Genomic DNA, 16,733 nt, shown 5'->3' on the forward strand with positions numbered 1-16,733 from the left:
GCGTCTGAAACAAACTATCTTCCGCTATAAACTTGACAGACAGATCACAGTAGATCATTACAAGGATACTTTTAGCTCTGAAATTTTATAATGGGCAGTTCTTATTACCCTGGGATATTGTATATTGATAATTTGAGGTTTGTTTGGTTATAAACAAACATTTCTCTCTCTTTTTTTTTCTTTTGGAAATCTTTTTTCGTCTATTCTTTTCTCATACATTATATCCCAACTGCAGTTGACCCTCTCTCCATTCCTCCCAGCCCTGCCCTCACACTTCCTTCCCCAAGATCCACTCCTCCTCCTCCATTAACCTTAAAAAAAAATAAATAAAAAGATTAAAAAAAAACACAGATCTTCCACAGATATACACAGAGCATGGCTTAACAACTCACAGTAACAAACCCTCATATCAAGTCTGGAGGTGTCAACCCAGGAGGAGAAAAAGGGCCCTAAGAGCAGGCAAGAGTCAGAGACACCCACACTCCCACTGTTAGGGATCCCACAAGAACCCCAAGCTACACAACCATCGCATATATTCAGAGGACCTCCCTCAGACCCATACAGCGTCCATGATTGTCACTTCAGCCTTTGTGAGCCCCTATGAGCCCTGCTTAGTTCATCCAGGGGACTGTGGTGCCCTCTATGCCTCTGGCTCCTGCAATCCTCACCCCCACCCCCACTCCTGTGGGTTTTCCCAGGCTCCACCTAGTGATAGGCAAACATTTCTAGTAGCAGACCTGAGGTAGGAGATGTGTGTCATGATGACAAGGATGCATGTTGTGGGTGTGGGTATATCTAAGAGGCGGGTCTATGTGTGCAGGGCTCCATGCAGGTCTGGGTCATTGCCTGATTGCCTGCTGGGATAGGTTAGTCCTCCATTCTCATATTCATTCTTTCTCTCCCTCCCTCCTTTTTTTCCCTCCCCCCTCCCATGTCTCTCCCACCTTCTCCCCTCCCCCTCTCTTTCCTTTCTCTCAGCCTCTCTCTCTTTCTCTCAAAGCTTCCCTATTCCAGTTTTACATCTAACCAAGCTCCTTTGCTTACAGTCTACCAAGGATTAAATCTACTCAGATGACTTAGTCATGATCAATGTTTGATGACTGTCTGTGAATCAAGACGTTTTATGTTAGCTAATAGATAACAACCCTTGCCCAGCCTGTCTAGTATGGATGCCCTAGACTTCTTTCTTTTCCTGTTCTACGTTTCCTCCAACCACCTCTTGAGGCTCATGAGCTTAAAGACCGTAAAGGAACTCTATAAGAAGGCTCTATGTCCAATCCCAATTCCAGTGTGAATATTTCCTCTGTTCTTTGACATGTCTGTCTGTCCTCTAGCCTTCCATCCTGCCTGCAGTTCATGAAGTTTCCTAAAGCACTCTGAGTAACAGGGAGCCCCAACATACCCTCTATATACTTGAGTAGGTGTCTACTAACCGCTCTCACATTTGTTCAGTCCATTACAGCTGGTTAAATATATAAATCTCAACCTTTTGTCCAGTTTCCAGAGAGTTTAGGACCTGTGTCAGGTACAAACTCCATCAAAATATAGAGTTCGGGCTGGAGAGTTGGCTCAGTGGTTAAAGCATTTGTCATGTGAGCCTCACAGTGGGATTCGGTTCTCCAAAGCATGTGTAAAAGCCAGAGGCCATGTAAAGTTACCACACCCTACAGGGAGATGGGAGATAGAGAAGGGAAACTTCGCAGAAGCTTGCACGCTGGCCAGCCTGACTTACATGGCTGCAAAGAGACCGTCTCATAATTTGATTGTTCAGAATTGGTTTTGTTTAAGGTTTACATATTTTCCTATGTTTACATGTGTGTACCTGTATGTGATATATGCAAGCAGTAGCTATATACTGGTGCCAATATAGGCCAGAAGAGGGCATCAGATGCCTTGGAATTGGGGTTACAGGCTGTTGTGAACATCCTGCTTTGGGTGCTGAAAACAAAACCCTAGTCACCTATGAGAGCAACAAATGTTCTTAACCACTGAGCCGGCTTCCCCCGCCCCTAACTTGCTTTGTAATTGAAAACCTTGGCTGTGTCGAAGATATGATCACTTCACTGAAGGGAGTTTTTTCTGTAGTCATAAACTTTGCCCTCAGGGTTAGGAAGAAATAGAGGTTCGCAAGAGACATGGCTACTTCTATTTGTCCCCTAAACCCAGAATGTGTGTGGTGTAAATACAGACTCAAGGACTGGCTACACATGCAGACGAGCAGATTGTCATCTTGAAGGCTTGACAGTTAGCTGCTGCCCCAGGAGTCTGCATTGTGTGTGTGTGTGTGTGTGTGTGTGTGTGTGTGTGTGTGTGTGTGAGTGTGAGTGTGTGTGTGTGTGTATCTACCTGTCTCCACCCCACCCCCACTCCAAGCTCAGGATTATGAACATGTCTTAGTCACTGTTCTATTGCTATGATGAGACGGTCTGACCAAGGTAACTTGTATAAATGGAAGCATTCAACTGGGGCCAAGCTTACAGTTTTAGAGGTGAGTTCATGGCCATCGTAGCAGAAGGCAGACAAGCATAGCGCTTGAACAGTAGCTGGGAGCTTTTCATCCTGACCCACAGGCACCAGGCAGAGAGAAAGACACTGGACTAGGAATGAGCCTTTAGAACTTCAAAGCCCACTCCCAGTGACACATCTTTTTCAACAAGGTCAAACCTACTCCAACAGGACCATACCTCATAATCCTCCCCAAACAGTTCCACTAACTGGAAACTAAGCATTCAAATATATGAGCCTACGAGGGCCATTCTCATTCAGACAGCCACAGAGTATAAAGCGCAATGCCTAGCTTCTTTATGTAGGCTTTTGGAGCTATATGCATGTCTTCAGGCTTTCAAGGTGTCTTGGTTAGAATTTTTTTTTCTTTTTCTTTTTTGTCAACTTGATCCAAGCCAGGTTCACATGGGAAGAGGGAACATCAGTTGGGGAAATATCTCCATTAGAATGGCCACTAGGCAAGTCTGTGTGGGCATTTTCTTGATTAATGACCAATGTGGGAGGGCCTAACCCATTGTGGACAAGATTAACCTCATAAGGTGGCCCTGGGCTCTATAAGAAAGCAGGCTGAGCAAGCCATAGGCAGCAAGCCAGTAAGCAGGACCCCTTCATGGCCTCTGCTTTGGTTTCTGCCTCCAGGTTCCTGCCCTGTTTGAGTTCCTGCCTTGGCTTCTCTTAACGATAGACTATGGTCAGGATGTATGAGCCAATCAAGCTTTTCCTCCCCAGCTTGCTTTTAGCCAGTGTTTTATTATTATTATTATTATTATTATTATTATTATTATTATTATTACAGCAGCAGAGAGCACAGCACTGTTTTGCAAGGCAAGCACTTTTCCTGAGTGGCATCGCCCAGCCCCTAGGTTCTGAAATCCTTACAATCACCTTCAGAAAGTCGATCTGCCACAGGGAAGGATAGAGATTGTCCTTAGTTGGGGTTCTTATCGCTGTTGTTCTTGGTACTGCACAGTGTCTCTGTGTGAGGGTCTCCAGTTCATGCTCCTGTTTGCCTACCTATTTCCCAGCACAGTGGGCTCTCCTGTAGGATTGGGAGCCTACACTAGTACTTTGTCTTGTCTCCTTTGTTTAAAAATTACATTCATTCAATTATCGGAGGCTGCGTGTGTGCCATGGTGCACAGGCACAAGTCAGAAAAAGACTTCAAAATTGATTCTCTCCTTCTACCACCTAGATCCCAGAGATGGAACTCAAGCTGCCAGGCCTGGTGGCAAACACCTTTATCCACTGAGACATCTTGCCAGCCCTGCCATGACTCTTCTTATAAGGCCAATGTTTCTATAACCCCATCCTGTCACAGGACTTCATTGAAGACTCGGTGACCTCTGAGGCCCCAGTCTTCAAACACAGTCACATCAGGGGTCAGGACTGCAATGATGCAGGGATTCTGGAGGGACACAGTTTAGGAGCACAGTAGGACCTGTTCCACAGCACTGACAGGAGCCCGCCAGCTGCCTGCTGCGAAGAGAGCTGAGCTGTACCTGTAATCCCGGCCCTCAGAAGGCTGAGGCAGGAGATTGCCAGTTTCAGGCCAGTCTGGAAAACAGGCTAAGACCCTGCTTCAAAACAAGAGCAGTCTGAGATAATGCCTCTGTAATGGTATTTCTTTAGTATTTTACGGAGTGCCTTAATTTGCTTGTTTTCTTTAATTTGCTTGTCTTGTTTTAGAAATAGGGCCCCATGTATCCCAGGGTGGCCTTGAACTCCATATATATCCATGAATGACCCAAAAGTCCTGACTTCCCCCACCCGAGTGTTATGATAGTATGTATGCACCATTGTGTCTTGTGTATTCATTCAGTCCTAAGGGTACAACCCAAGGCTTCAATCACGCCAGACAGCACTGTACCATCAAAGCCACATATTCAGCCCCAAATGCTTCCTATTCTTAGCCTCCTAGCACCCGTGTAAAGTGAAGTGTGTGCCATTTTATGGGTAAAAAGAGGAGGTGCAAGAAGCTAAATAAGTAGTCTATTAATGGAAGCCAAAAATCCTCTGCCCGAGTCTCGTAGAAAGTCCCCACTTCCTATTAGGGAACCCTCAGATTTCCTTCCCACCCCAAGTTTGCAGTTTTCATGATCTGGTCATGAAGCTTTGAAGCTCGGCTGCCTAGGAGACAGGGCTGGTAAGCCTAGTGGTGCATTGTAGATGCACTAAAATTTACCTTCTCGCAGCAGGAAAGGAGGTGCTAGTATTCTGAGATGATGGTGTGCATGTAGGTGTGTGTGTGTGTGTGTTCACATTTAGAGGCCAGAGGTCACCATGTTTGTTGAGACAGGGTCTCACTGGAATCTAGAACTCACTGGTTGGCTAGGGTGGCTGCTGGCCAGCCTACCTTAGGGATCACCAGGGTTATAAAAATCTTGTCTGGCTTCTTACTTGGCTGCTGGGGATTGAACAGGCCCCTGTGCTTAATCTGGCAAGCGCATTACCTATGGAATTATCCCTTAACCTCGAGAGTCTTCTTAATGTACAGGTTGATCCAGTTGACCGGATGTAATCCTGCTCCTGTGGGGGTCTAATGATCTGTGTTTGGAGTTTTCAAATGCTGAGATTAAACCTGTCTTATCCTGTGGTCAGTACAACAGGGTTTGGATCCCAGATCCTGAGGAAGTTTGGAAGTCGGCTGAAATCGCAAAGGACTACAGAGCGGGTGACCGAGTCCTCAGACTTCTGCTGGAGGATGGCATGGTGAGGGTCTCTGCGGTCTGTAGTGGATAATGACATATACAGTCATGACACCAGGGCACCAACAGAAGGTCCAGAGGGACAGTGCAGGCGAAGGAACCTGCCCCGTATCCAGGAAGGCCAGCTAGGGCTGGGGGTGCCTTCCTGCTGCTCCACACCAGCAGTCTGTCCATCTATACGAGGTTCCAGATTCGTCTCCAGATGTGTGCCTCTGCTGTGTTCCAAGTGCTCAGCCATCAGCTGCTGCAGTTTCTGGGTCTCACTCAGTACAGCCTGGGCAGAGGAGGAACTTGGAGGGAAGTAGTCTGATCCCGAGGCAGGATCCAGATAGGAAGAGGGAGCTCGCTCTCGGGGAGAGGTAGGAGGTGTGGAAGGAGACTGCAGAGCTAGAAAGCCAATCTAGGGTGTATAGATTATATAAGGGCTGGGAGGGTGTGTGGAGGGCACAGAGACAGAACCAGAAGGCTCGGGCTTCCTCCAACGCTCCAGTGGGCTGTGCTGCTGCAGAGTTACAGCCACAGGCCATCCCAGTCTTTTGATCATCAGCAACCAAAGATTTCATTATCAGCTTTAAGAAGCCACCCCTCTGGGTTCACAGCTAACACTGACTTTGTGCTGTTAGACTCAAGTGTTAGATGCAAAGCTGGATCAACTCTCTGTGCTCCATTGGATTCAGGGGTGGGCGGGGAATTCCTTATAAACGTTCAATGCTGCAATTTACAAAATACACAGAGACATGCCACATACTACTTCCGGGCATCTGGTCCTGGATATCAGACCTTTCCTGAGATCTCAGAAGTTGCAGAGAAGGAAAGATCCATGCTCTGGGGTCAGGCATCACCACTTGTTAAGTCCGTATCCCTTACTCTCCACACACAGCCAAGGAGCTAATGACATTGTGACATCACAGGTCCTGAAGTGGAGGCATCTTGCAGGGTGGCTTGCTCTTCAGTAGCTCTCTGTAACTGAACGCCACACTGGGTCCTAAGTACCTCAGGAAGCTGAGCCTAGGGAGGGAAGACTTGAGAAAGCAGCTGCTTGTGCAATTAGCCGGCTCCAGGTGGCTGTTCCCTGGCCAGGGACGCAGAATGGCAGGCAGCCAGTGCCTCTTACCTTAACCCTTCCTTGTACCAGAGGACAAAGCTTGCTTTGTGAAGAGTATGTCACCCCTGCCTCCATCTCTCAGTCTCATGTTTTCCCCTCCCCCAGAGATGACTAGCTAGCTGATAAGCTCTCTCTTTCTCCCTCTCTCCCTCCTCCCCTTCAACGTGTCAACTAAGGACCCACTTGGCAATTTCAGAGCCATGAGGCACCTTAGGCTGTGTTGTCCTAGCAACAGCATCTTTCCACGTGTCCATTCCCAAGGCCCCTATGGTAGACATAGGGTGGGGCCACTGGATGCATGCTCATGGGCTTCCTACCACCTTCCATCACAGCCTCTTCAGCTCTGAGGACCCCTTCACAGAAGAGGGGAGTCAGGTAGAGGAAGGGGACTTGCTTTAAGACACACAGTCAATGATCTGATGCCCTGGCTCCCAGTTTTTCATTGCCTTGAGTCACCTATAAAGGTTATTTCCTTTTTCCTCTACTTAAAGTTTCTAAGACAGGTGTGGTGACACTCAACCTGTATTCCCAGCAGTTCTGAGGCAGGAGGATAGAGGGTTTGAAGTCAATTTGGACTACCTAGTAAAGGACTTTGTCTCAAAAAAATGTTGTGGGGGCTGGAGAAATGGCTCAGGGGTTAAAATTACCTGCTGCCCTTGCAGAGGACCGGGGTTCAATCCAGGGACCCACATGGTGACTCACAGCCATTTGTAACTACAGCTCCAAGGGGGGGAAATCCAACGTCCCCTTGTGGCTGCTGCAGGTACTGCATAAATGTCATGCATATACACACTAGCAAGCAAACCATCCACACACATATACCCACACACAAATAACCTCTTAAAAAGTGTGGGGTGTGGTTGTTTTGATTTGGGTTTTGGTGGTGTTGTTTTAATGTGAGAAGTGCGTCTATGGGAGGTGGATAGGAGGAGACAGTTTAGCAGAAATACCGAAGGTCCTCTATTTCTAGAAGTTTACGTCTGTCTTTGTTTATAGGAGCTGGAATACCCTGTTGACCCAGGGTCACTGCCTCCGCTTCGGAACCCTGACATCCTGGTGGGTGAGAATGACCTCACAGCCCTCAGCTACCTCCATGAGCCCGCAGTGCTGCATAATCTCAGAATCCGCTTCGCAGAGTCCAAACTCATCTACACCTACAGTGGTAAGGATACAGTACGACACCCTCACCCCCAGGCCTACCGTCTGCGTGCCCCGAGCACTCTCGATGCTGAGTGTTGAGAGTGTGTGTAAAAAGAGGTGTCTGTGTAAGGAGAACTGCTCGTGGGAACGAAGATGGACTAGGAGGAAAGATCACCATGGGCTCGTGTCTGAGTCTCTCACCACATCCAACACACTTATTACTTCTTGGGACATTGTTGTCATTGTTACATTTACGTTGGGACTTTCAAAAACGCAGTTCTTTTCCCCATGTGTCACCCCACCCAGACATCAGAACAGCCTTAGAGGAAGGTGACTGTCAGATAACCGAGATTCAGAGCATTGAGTGACTGGACCCAGGTCAAGCACAAGCTTTCAGTGAAGAACTGGAGAGGCAGGTGGATCTCTGAGTTCGAGGCCAGCCTGGTCTAGAATGAGTTCCAGGACAGCCACGGCTACACAGAGAAACCCTGTCTCGACAAACCAAAAAAAAAAAAAAAAGAATTTAAAAAGAACTGGGACTTCTGGAAAAAGCCTGTGGGGGGCGGGTGTCTTCTTCTATTTTCTGTTGCTGTAATATAGAATATCTGAGACTAGATAACTAACAGAGAACAGAAGTTTGGTTCGTGGCTCTGGAGGCTGAAGAACACTGCTGGCACCTACTAAGCACCTGGTGAGGGTTTCCTGATGTGAGGCAGAGCAGGTGTACAGATGCCAGTCTCTGTGGGGTCCCCAATCCTCAGGACCAAAGACGGATCTCCAAGTGCTAGTAACATGTGAAGGGTGAGCAGTAAGTTCCCAGCCCACTGACTGCTGGAAGGACAACCGTGGATAGGGGAGGTCCCTGAAACCAAAGGCCAGCCATCTTGATTATGTTCCATAACCTATGTGCATCAAGAGTTTGACATAAAAAGAAGGTGTATTCAAGGGGGAGGTCACCCGCAAAGGAGCGGCTGGGATAAAACTCCAGGCGAGTCTGCTAACCGCACTTCACCTCTTTCCTCAGGAATCATTTTGGTGGCCATGAATCCTTACAAACAGCTACCAATATACGGGGATGCCATCATCCACGCCTACAGCGGACAGAACATGGGTGACATGGACCCACACATCTTTGCGGTTGCAGAGGAGGCCTACAAGCAGATGGCCAGGTAGTTTGCTGCCAGACCGGCCTTCCTCGGCTCTTCCTCTCTCTGCCTCTACTCTCTCTGCCTCTGCTCAGCCCTCACAGTGAAAGGAAGCTGTTTTGAGCTCAGAAGTCAGGTCTGTGTTTCCCTGCAGCCCGTTTGGCTGGGGGAGGACCTAGTGACTCTGCAGCGTGAGATGTCTGTGGTTTGTGGTCTGGTTTTGATCCAGTTTAAGGAGGCAGCCTCACTGCCAGCTAAGCACAGGTTCTAGCCACAGGTTTGGATTTTAACCTGGTGCCCTCACCTCGCTTTTGCATGACCCTGCAGATTTTGCTACTGGACTTTTACAAAAATCCTCTTGCAACAAAAGCACTGGGTTCACACTTCAAGCATCACCTTGGTACCCACAGGGCAGCCTGTGATATCCATGCCTTTCCACAGTAACCTAACCCCTGGCATATGCAGTAGGCTAAAGAGAGAGCTGGGCTTTGGGCCCAGATCTTCATGATTCTAGGTGTAAGTTATTTCTCTCATGACTGTCCTCTTGTCATTCTATTGCCCTTGTCTGTAGGATGCTGGAGAATAAAAACACCATCCTAAATTTGTCAAAAACTTTACAGCTTGCAAAAGAATTCTCACACCCAGCGGTCTCCTTCAGGTTTTGCCACACTCCTACAAAGTTCACTGTACTGCTATCTTTCTTCCCATCTTGCATAAGAAACTGAGGCATGGGCTCAGGACTTGCCTCATAATTCTGGGTATAGCGACTGAATAGTCTTCATCTGTGAGGCAGACTCTGGCAGGCTCATTTATGCGCAAGGGAGCCATAGTGATGCAGTAAACAAGACATGGTTTAACAGGGAAGCCTAATGGGCAACCTGAGGCTAAATTTCACTTCTTTCAAGTCATCAGGGACTGAATGATGCCTGCCCCCATCCCTTAAGGGAGACCCATAGCCTCAGGGTCAAGCTGTCTCCTCCATACCCTACTTCACACGGACTAAGAGAAGGGACTGTCCTCCAGATGATAGAGCCCCTACAGAGCAGCATTGCTCGTGGGACATACCCACATGGCCAGATAAGGCTGGCCTACCCTTTGACCATGCCAGTAGCTCAGCCTCTCACAATGGGGTCACGTTCCCAAGAAGGCAAAAAGGATGGATGTCTGAGATGCAGTAAGATTGCTCCCAACCTTAGCACATCCTACTTCTGGGACTTTCTGGCTTCTGAAGACCTCCCAGAAACCCCTGCCGGACATTCTGATGGCCATCATCTGAAGTGACAGTTTGACCATCATCGGTGTGAGGCCAATGGAACTGCAGGGCTATGTCAGTTTCCAGCTTGAATCCGTGTCACTGCGATGAATGGACTGAAGATAAAATGGGCTCGTGGTGGCCTGGCTTGATGATGGACTGAGCCATCTGCCTTTCTTGAGCGACTCTTGTCCGCAACCTTTCTAGGGTCTTCCTTTCCTCCTTTTTGAGAAGAAAGAACTGGACCAGGGACTCTAGCATCACCACAGGAGACTATGTACTGTGACCTGGGGCCAATTTTCATGACAAAGAATCCCAGACTCATACAACTGTAAAATTGTTAAGTGTGCCATAGGACTTTTGTGAGGCATAACAGAGGCATAACAAATGTGAAGTGTTCACCCAGCGTCTACCACCTAAGTGGTGCCGATCCCACGTCAGCAGTATACTGCCATATTCCTATGGCTTGAAAAGCTTACAGCATTATTTTTAAAATATCTTCATTATGTAACAGTGTGTAGGCTTATAGAACACATATGTCCCCAAATATATTTTGAATCGTTGCTCTTAAAATAATATCAGTAGGATGTGCAGAAGTTGCTACTGGGGCTTGAGGAAGCTGTCCTGAGAACCTCTTTGGAAAGCTAGTCTGAGCCTGGCCAATTCCGGGGCAATTCAGTCTATCTCCTGTAAGCTTGGCTCTTTGCACCTAAGTTTACACTTTGTCTAAGCAGCGTGTTTGATGCTGAGGCCCTGCTCTCCTCCTGGGAGGCTGAACTCCCAGACCTTCGAGAAACAGAGGGCAGGCACAGAGCCCCTGGTGTGTGGGTTCCAGATAACAACTTCTTACAGGCCATGAGATCCATTCCCTGGGTCAGGAACATAGCCATTATGACACGAAGAAAACTCATGGGAAGTCTGCACAGGTTTCCTGTGTCTTCCCACCATGGCTTCTCCCCTTGGCTGATCTTGCTCTGAATCTCCTCAGTGTGGTCTATCCTAGTCATGGTTTTGACTGTAAAGCCACACCCTTGTAGTAGTTGATAACCTTGGCCATTATCTTGGGGACCTCAAAACAAAGGGACAAAGGTCAGAGCAGGAAACACTGTGTGTTCTCTGTAGCCACAAATTTTTAAAAGCTAGAAGGAAGTCCATTGAATATTTGGACCCCTGGGGCAGTTTGCTAACATCCCATTTTCTAAAATAGACATACATACATACATACATACATACATACATACATACATGATTATAGATAGAGAGAGAGATAAAAGGTAGATAGATATATAGATTAGATAGATAGATAGATAGATAGATATAAGGTAGTTAGATAGATAGATAGATTAGATAGATAGATAGATAGATAGATAGATAGATAGATAGATAGATAGATAGATAAAAGGTAGTTAGATAGATGATAGATAAATAGATTAGATAGATAGATAGATACATACATACATACATACATACATACATACATAGGTACAAAGATACATGGATAGATAGATAATAGGTTGGTAGATAAATACATAGATACATAGATGATAGATAGGTAAATAGATGGCAGATTAGATAGATAGATAGAAGGTAGGTAGATTGATTGATAGATAAATAGATAGATGATAGATTAGGTAGCTAGATAAATAGATAGATGATAGATTAGATAGATAGATGATAGATTAGATAGATAGATAGATAGATAGATAGATAGATAGATAGATGATAGATTAGATAGATAGAAGGTAGATAGATAGGTAAATAGATGATAGATTAGAAAGAAAGAAAGAAAGAAAGAAAGAAAGAAAGAAAGAAAGAGAGAGAGAGAGATAAGATAGATGATAGACAAATGATACAGCCTTTTGTTTTGTTGTTGTTGTCATTGTTGCCATTGTCCTTTTTGTTCCTCTGTTTGTTTGTTCTAAGACAAGGTCTCTTGTAGCCCAGGTTGGCCTCTAATATCCTACATAGCTGAGGATGACCTTGAACTTCAAATTCTCCTGCCTCCACTTCCTCAGTGCATCACCATGCCTGGCTTATGGAGAACTGAGGGTCAAACCCAGGGCTTCATGCATGGTAGGAAATCACCATACTGGCCAAACCACCTCTCTCTACCTCCTACTCTCATCCTCTTCAGGAACAGGTCTTGATATGTTGCCTTTTTAGTGGAGAGAAGTTAAGCTTTCTTAGTACATCTCAGTGCATCTCTCATGTGTTGCTTTTAGGAACAATAGAAATCAGTCCATAATCGTGAGTGGAGAATCAGGAGCCGGGAAGACTGTCTCTGCACGCTATGCCATGAGGTACTTCGCTACCGTCAGCAAATCGAGCAGCAATGCCCATGTGGAGGACAAAGTCTTGGCATCCAATCCCATAACTGAGGTAGGCACAGTACAACTGAAGAAGGAGATGCTGAGGGCTGGAGGTGCAGGGGGGTGGGGGCAGGGAGGGAGGTGGTGGCTCTGGGCATGTAGCTATGTTGTTGATGAGACTTCTTCCCTTAAAGACCCAAGGAATGAGGGTGGCAAGAACAGGGATACAAGTTCTGTGTGTGCATGATGTCACTCACATACATACATACTTTTAAAAGAATCGTGGATGTGGGAAGGCACATTCAGTCCGTGACAGCAAGATACATACGTTTCCATATTGCAAGTAGAAGACATGAAAAAGTAAGCTAACTTTTACAGCATTCTACAGATAGCAGAAATGGACCCCAGGGCTGTGAAGCCCAGAATCCATGCTCCTTCAGACTCAGGAGAACCAGGCTGCTCTTCTCCAGCTCCAAGCTTCTCCCCTAACTTGCCCAGCATCCTTGAGTGACATAGGATGTCACTGGTCAACACTGAACCTTGTGTGTTCTAGGCTGTTGGAAATGCCAAGACCACCCGCAATGACAACAGCAGTCGGTTTGGGAAATACACAGAGATCAGCTTTGATGAGAGAAACCAGATCATTGGCGCCAATATGAGAACTTACCTCCTGGAGAAGTCCAGAGTTGTCTTTCAGGTGAGAATGGAGGTATTAAACTGGGGCTGGAGAGATGGCTCAGCGGTTAGAAGCACTGCCTGCATCTCTACAGGTCATGAGTTCAATTCCCAGCACCTCGTGGTGGCTCACAACTATCTGTGGTGAGATCTGATGCCCTCTTCTAGTGTGCCTGAAGAGAACAACAGCGTACTCACATACATACATAAGTAAATAAAACTTTTTACAAAATAATTTTTAAAAAGCCTTAAACCTCCTTGTCCTTAGCTCCAAATACTCAGACTCCTGGGACACCTGCGGCATCTGCAGCCAGAAGGATCCAGTCTGGCAGGCTTTCCTGTCCTCTTTGGGGTCTTTATCTGTTCTTTCTTTCAAAAGCAAAAGTTGATGTATAGATGTGGCCTCGTGAGAACTGAGAATAAAGGCTACTGTTTTTGGATTGGGGAGAAAAGAAAACCCTTATAGTTTAAAAATCTGCCGTATCTTTCTCATACATGAACACTGAAGCAGGCAGGGCCGCCAACCTGACTATCCTGTTGGTGAGAAAGGGGATTAGTACTGGGGTGGAGGTGGGAGGTGGGAGGGTGAAAGGCTTTTCTGTGAATAAAATGGAGACACTTCTTAAAACGCATTAGCCAGAGCAACAGGAAACCTTGAACAGCCCAATGATACCTCAGAACTTTCTGCTTATACAAATTACTCCATGCCTTTGCACAGAATATTTCCATGTAATAATGTTTTCCTGGGCTGTCTACTTGAAGGTCATCTCTGGAGCCCAGTTCTTGCTCAGTGACAAGGATAGCCAGCTGTGAGCTGGCCACAGGTGTCATAGGTGTCCATCTCAGGAACCAACCATCCAGACTGGTATCTAGGGGCCTCTAGTTGGAACCCTGGCATTTTCATTGGTAAAGGGTTTGGGTAATTTGAGATTTTTTTTTTTTACAGTCAGAAAATGAACGGAATTACCACATCTTCTACCAGCTTTGTGCATCCGCACAGCAGTCAGAATTTAAACACCTTAAACTGGGTACGTGGTTGAAGGCACATGAAAGTCTCTTTTTCTGAAGGGGTTTCAATTCTTAGTTAATTTCTTCCTTATTATAGCATAACTAAAAAGCAAAAAACAAAAACAAAAAAGCAACTGACTTTGTCAGCTGGGTGTGCACCTTTAGTCCCAGCACTTAGGAGGCAGAGGCAGGCAGATTTCTGGACCCAAGGCCAGCCTGGTCTACAGAGTGAGTTCTAGGACAGCCAAGGCTACACAGAGGAAACCCTATCTTGAAAAAACAAATGAACAAACAAAAAACCAAACTATGTTGTCTAAAAACATAGGATGGTCTTTAGACCCTGAAATGTATGCATTAAGAAAATCAACTTGGCTGGCTGTGGCACCATACATTGATGGTCTCAAAAACTCAGAAAACAGAGGCAGGAAAGTCACCACAAGTTCAAGACGAACCTGGTCTACTTAGCTATTTATAGGTTACCTAGGACTACATAATGAAACTCTGTCTGAAAGAAAGAGAGTGAGGTGGGGGAGGGGGAGGGAGAATGGGCTGGGCTATCTCAGTCCAGTGCCTGGCTAGCATGCATGAAGCCCCAGTTCATTCCCCAGCCCTGCAAGTACCAAGCGTGCTGCACACGCCTAGAATCCCAGGAGTGTTAGGAACTAAAACCAGAGCTTTAGGGTCAGCCCTGCTTTTAAGGCCCTGCTTCACTGTCAAAGGAGGAACCCTGAATGAGGGCTTTGTTTTGCTGACTCTCAGCTTCAGTTTCTATGATATCCTTGTAAAGTGTTTAATAGAGCCCATTAAGTGTGAACTTCCTTCCCTGTTCCTTCCTTCTCTCCACCCCCATCTCTCTCCCTCTCTTGGGAAGGATTTTATGATGTAGCTCAGGCTAGCCTTGAACTTAGTACTGGGATGCAGGGGAAAGCTACCCTGCCTGGCTTTTTCTTATTTCTGATAACCATGTGTGTCCGATTTCTGAGTTGTGGAAGGAATTAATTAATTGTCCTTTTGATTCCAGGGAGTGCGGAAGAGTTCAACTACACAAGAATGGGAGGTAACACTGTCATTGAAGGTGTCAATGACAGAGCTGACATGGTGGAGACCCAGAAGACCTTCACACTACTGGGTAAGAGACACCAAGGTAATGGTACATACTCTGAGAACATAAGAGCATGATTTGGTGGCACGGAGGGGTGGTTATGAACACGTCGGCTGCCCTTCCAGAAGACCCAGTTTGATTCCCAGCACTGCGTGGGCAGCTCACAGCCACCTCTAACTCCAGTAACAAGAAAAGAGATTTGTCTTCTGAACTCTGAGGGCACCAGGCACTCACGGGTTCATACACACAGAGACCAACACACATACACATAAAACAAACACAGTTTTAAAATAAAGATCGTGATTGGCCCCAGGCGCTGACTTGGCTCTACCCAGACCCAGCCCGGCACATAAGCACAGAGTCATAGACACAGTTCCCAGTAGTGTACAGAGAAACATCTCCTAGGGCTAGTAATGGTGAGAGCCACTACTGGGCTGTGTGAGGTGTCAGACGCCTCAGGTAGTGACTGGGATGGAATCTGCTGTTTCCAACAAAACAGCTTCTGTCCAAGCCTGTGCAGACCTGCTCGAGCCTGTGAGTGGCTCTCTCCTCCATTTTCTGGGCACTGCCATGTTAGACACAGATAGAGATTGTCGCCTGTTTCTGCCGTTCTGCAGCCCTTTCTGTCTTGCAATGATCACTGTCACTAGCAGTTGTTGTGACCCTTGGTCTCTGCCAACAAGTCCATACCCAGACTCCAGGGATGGGACCTGGCACACTCAGTCCCTGGTTTCTGATTCCAGCCAACGTGGTATTAGAGTGTCTCAGGACAGACGGTGACTCGCTGAGGTTTAAAATTTGTTCACATACAGTGTGGGTGAGTGTCTTAGTCAGGGTTTCTATTCCTGCACAAACATCACGACCAAGAAGCAAGTTGGAGAGGAAAGGGTTTATTCAGCTTACACTTCCACATTGCTATTTATCACCAAAGGAAGTCAGGACTGGAACTCAAGCAGGTCAGGAAGCAGGAGCTGATGCAGAGGCCATGGAGGGATGTTCTTTACTGGCTTGCTTCCCCTGGCTTGCTCAGCCTGCTCTCTTATAGAACCCAGGACTACCAGGCCAGGGATAGCACCGCCCACAATGGGCCCTCCCCTGCTGATCACCAACTGAGAAAATGCCCCACAGCTGGATCTCATGGAGGCACTTCCCGAACTGAAGCTCCTTTCTCTGTGATAACTCCAGCTGTGTCAAGTTGACACACAAAACCAGCCAGAACAGTGAGGCTACACGTTTTTTGACTCTGAAAGGCCTGGTGGTCAAGAGACTTGGTTAAAGATCACAGAAGGCTAGTGGAGTGCCCCTGGTTCTGTGGTTTCCTTTGCCTTTCTCAGTCACTTATCTGCCATTTGTCACATCAGCCACCTGCTTTCTTGCCAGGCTCAGCTGTCACTCAACTCCCAGATTCAACAGCTTCATACGAACTGCTCTATGTACTTTTGGTCTGGTATCTTTCATCGTTGAGACAGAGAAAATTTGAATAGTATTGAGATGACTTAGAATTCTGCCTCCCAGGTGACCCAGAACCCCAGGTTTCCTCCATGGAAAGCTTATGTGGCAACTACTGTTCTCTGGCACTCGGGGCCTGCTGGCTTGCTGGACAGCAAGGGCGGTGCTAGCCTCCATTCTGTTCTCCACCCAGCATGGACCAGAGGGACATGTGATGGACAGTGGTGGGAGGAGGCCCCAGCATCTCCCCCATGTTCACAGGAGTGCCGCAAACACGCATGGCTGCATCCTGATCAGCACAGCCCAGTTTGCAGCTGGCATCCGGACGCGCAGCCCTC

The 16,733-nt window shown here is 46.9% G+C and overlaps 1 protein-coding gene across 10 annotated transcripts in view; it reads left to right on the forward strand.

The window, feature by feature from the left end:
* The window catches only part of Myo5c (myosin VC), a 75,517-nt gene that overhangs the window by 5,690 nt on the left and 53,094 nt on the right, over nucleotides 1-16,733 (forward strand). For all 10 annotated transcript variants that reach the window (XR_001778835.2, XR_379407.4, XR_001778836.2 and 7 more), the window contains exons 2-8: nucleotides 5,104-5,214; nucleotides 7,312-7,477; nucleotides 8,480-8,624; nucleotides 12,075-12,231; nucleotides 12,715-12,858; nucleotides 13,783-13,864; nucleotides 14,866-14,973. Coding sequence is in view for 7 of the 10 variants with exons in the window: in XM_006510940.4 (XP_006511003.1) it covers nucleotides 5,104-5,214; nucleotides 7,312-7,477; nucleotides 8,480-8,624; nucleotides 12,075-12,231; nucleotides 12,715-12,858; nucleotides 13,783-13,864; nucleotides 14,866-14,973 (913 nt within the window). In the remaining 3 variants the exon portion in view is untranslated. The remainder of the gene's footprint in view (nucleotides 1-5,103; nucleotides 5,215-7,311; nucleotides 7,478-8,479; nucleotides 8,625-12,074; nucleotides 12,232-12,714; nucleotides 12,859-13,782; nucleotides 13,865-14,865; nucleotides 14,974-16,733) is intronic.

Source organism: Mus musculus, chromosome 9 (genome assembly GCF_000001635.26).
Source record: "Mus musculus strain C57BL/6J chromosome 9, GRCm38.p6 C57BL/6J".
Classification (NCBI taxonomy): Eukaryota; Metazoa; Chordata; class Mammalia; order Rodentia; family Muridae; genus Mus; species Mus musculus.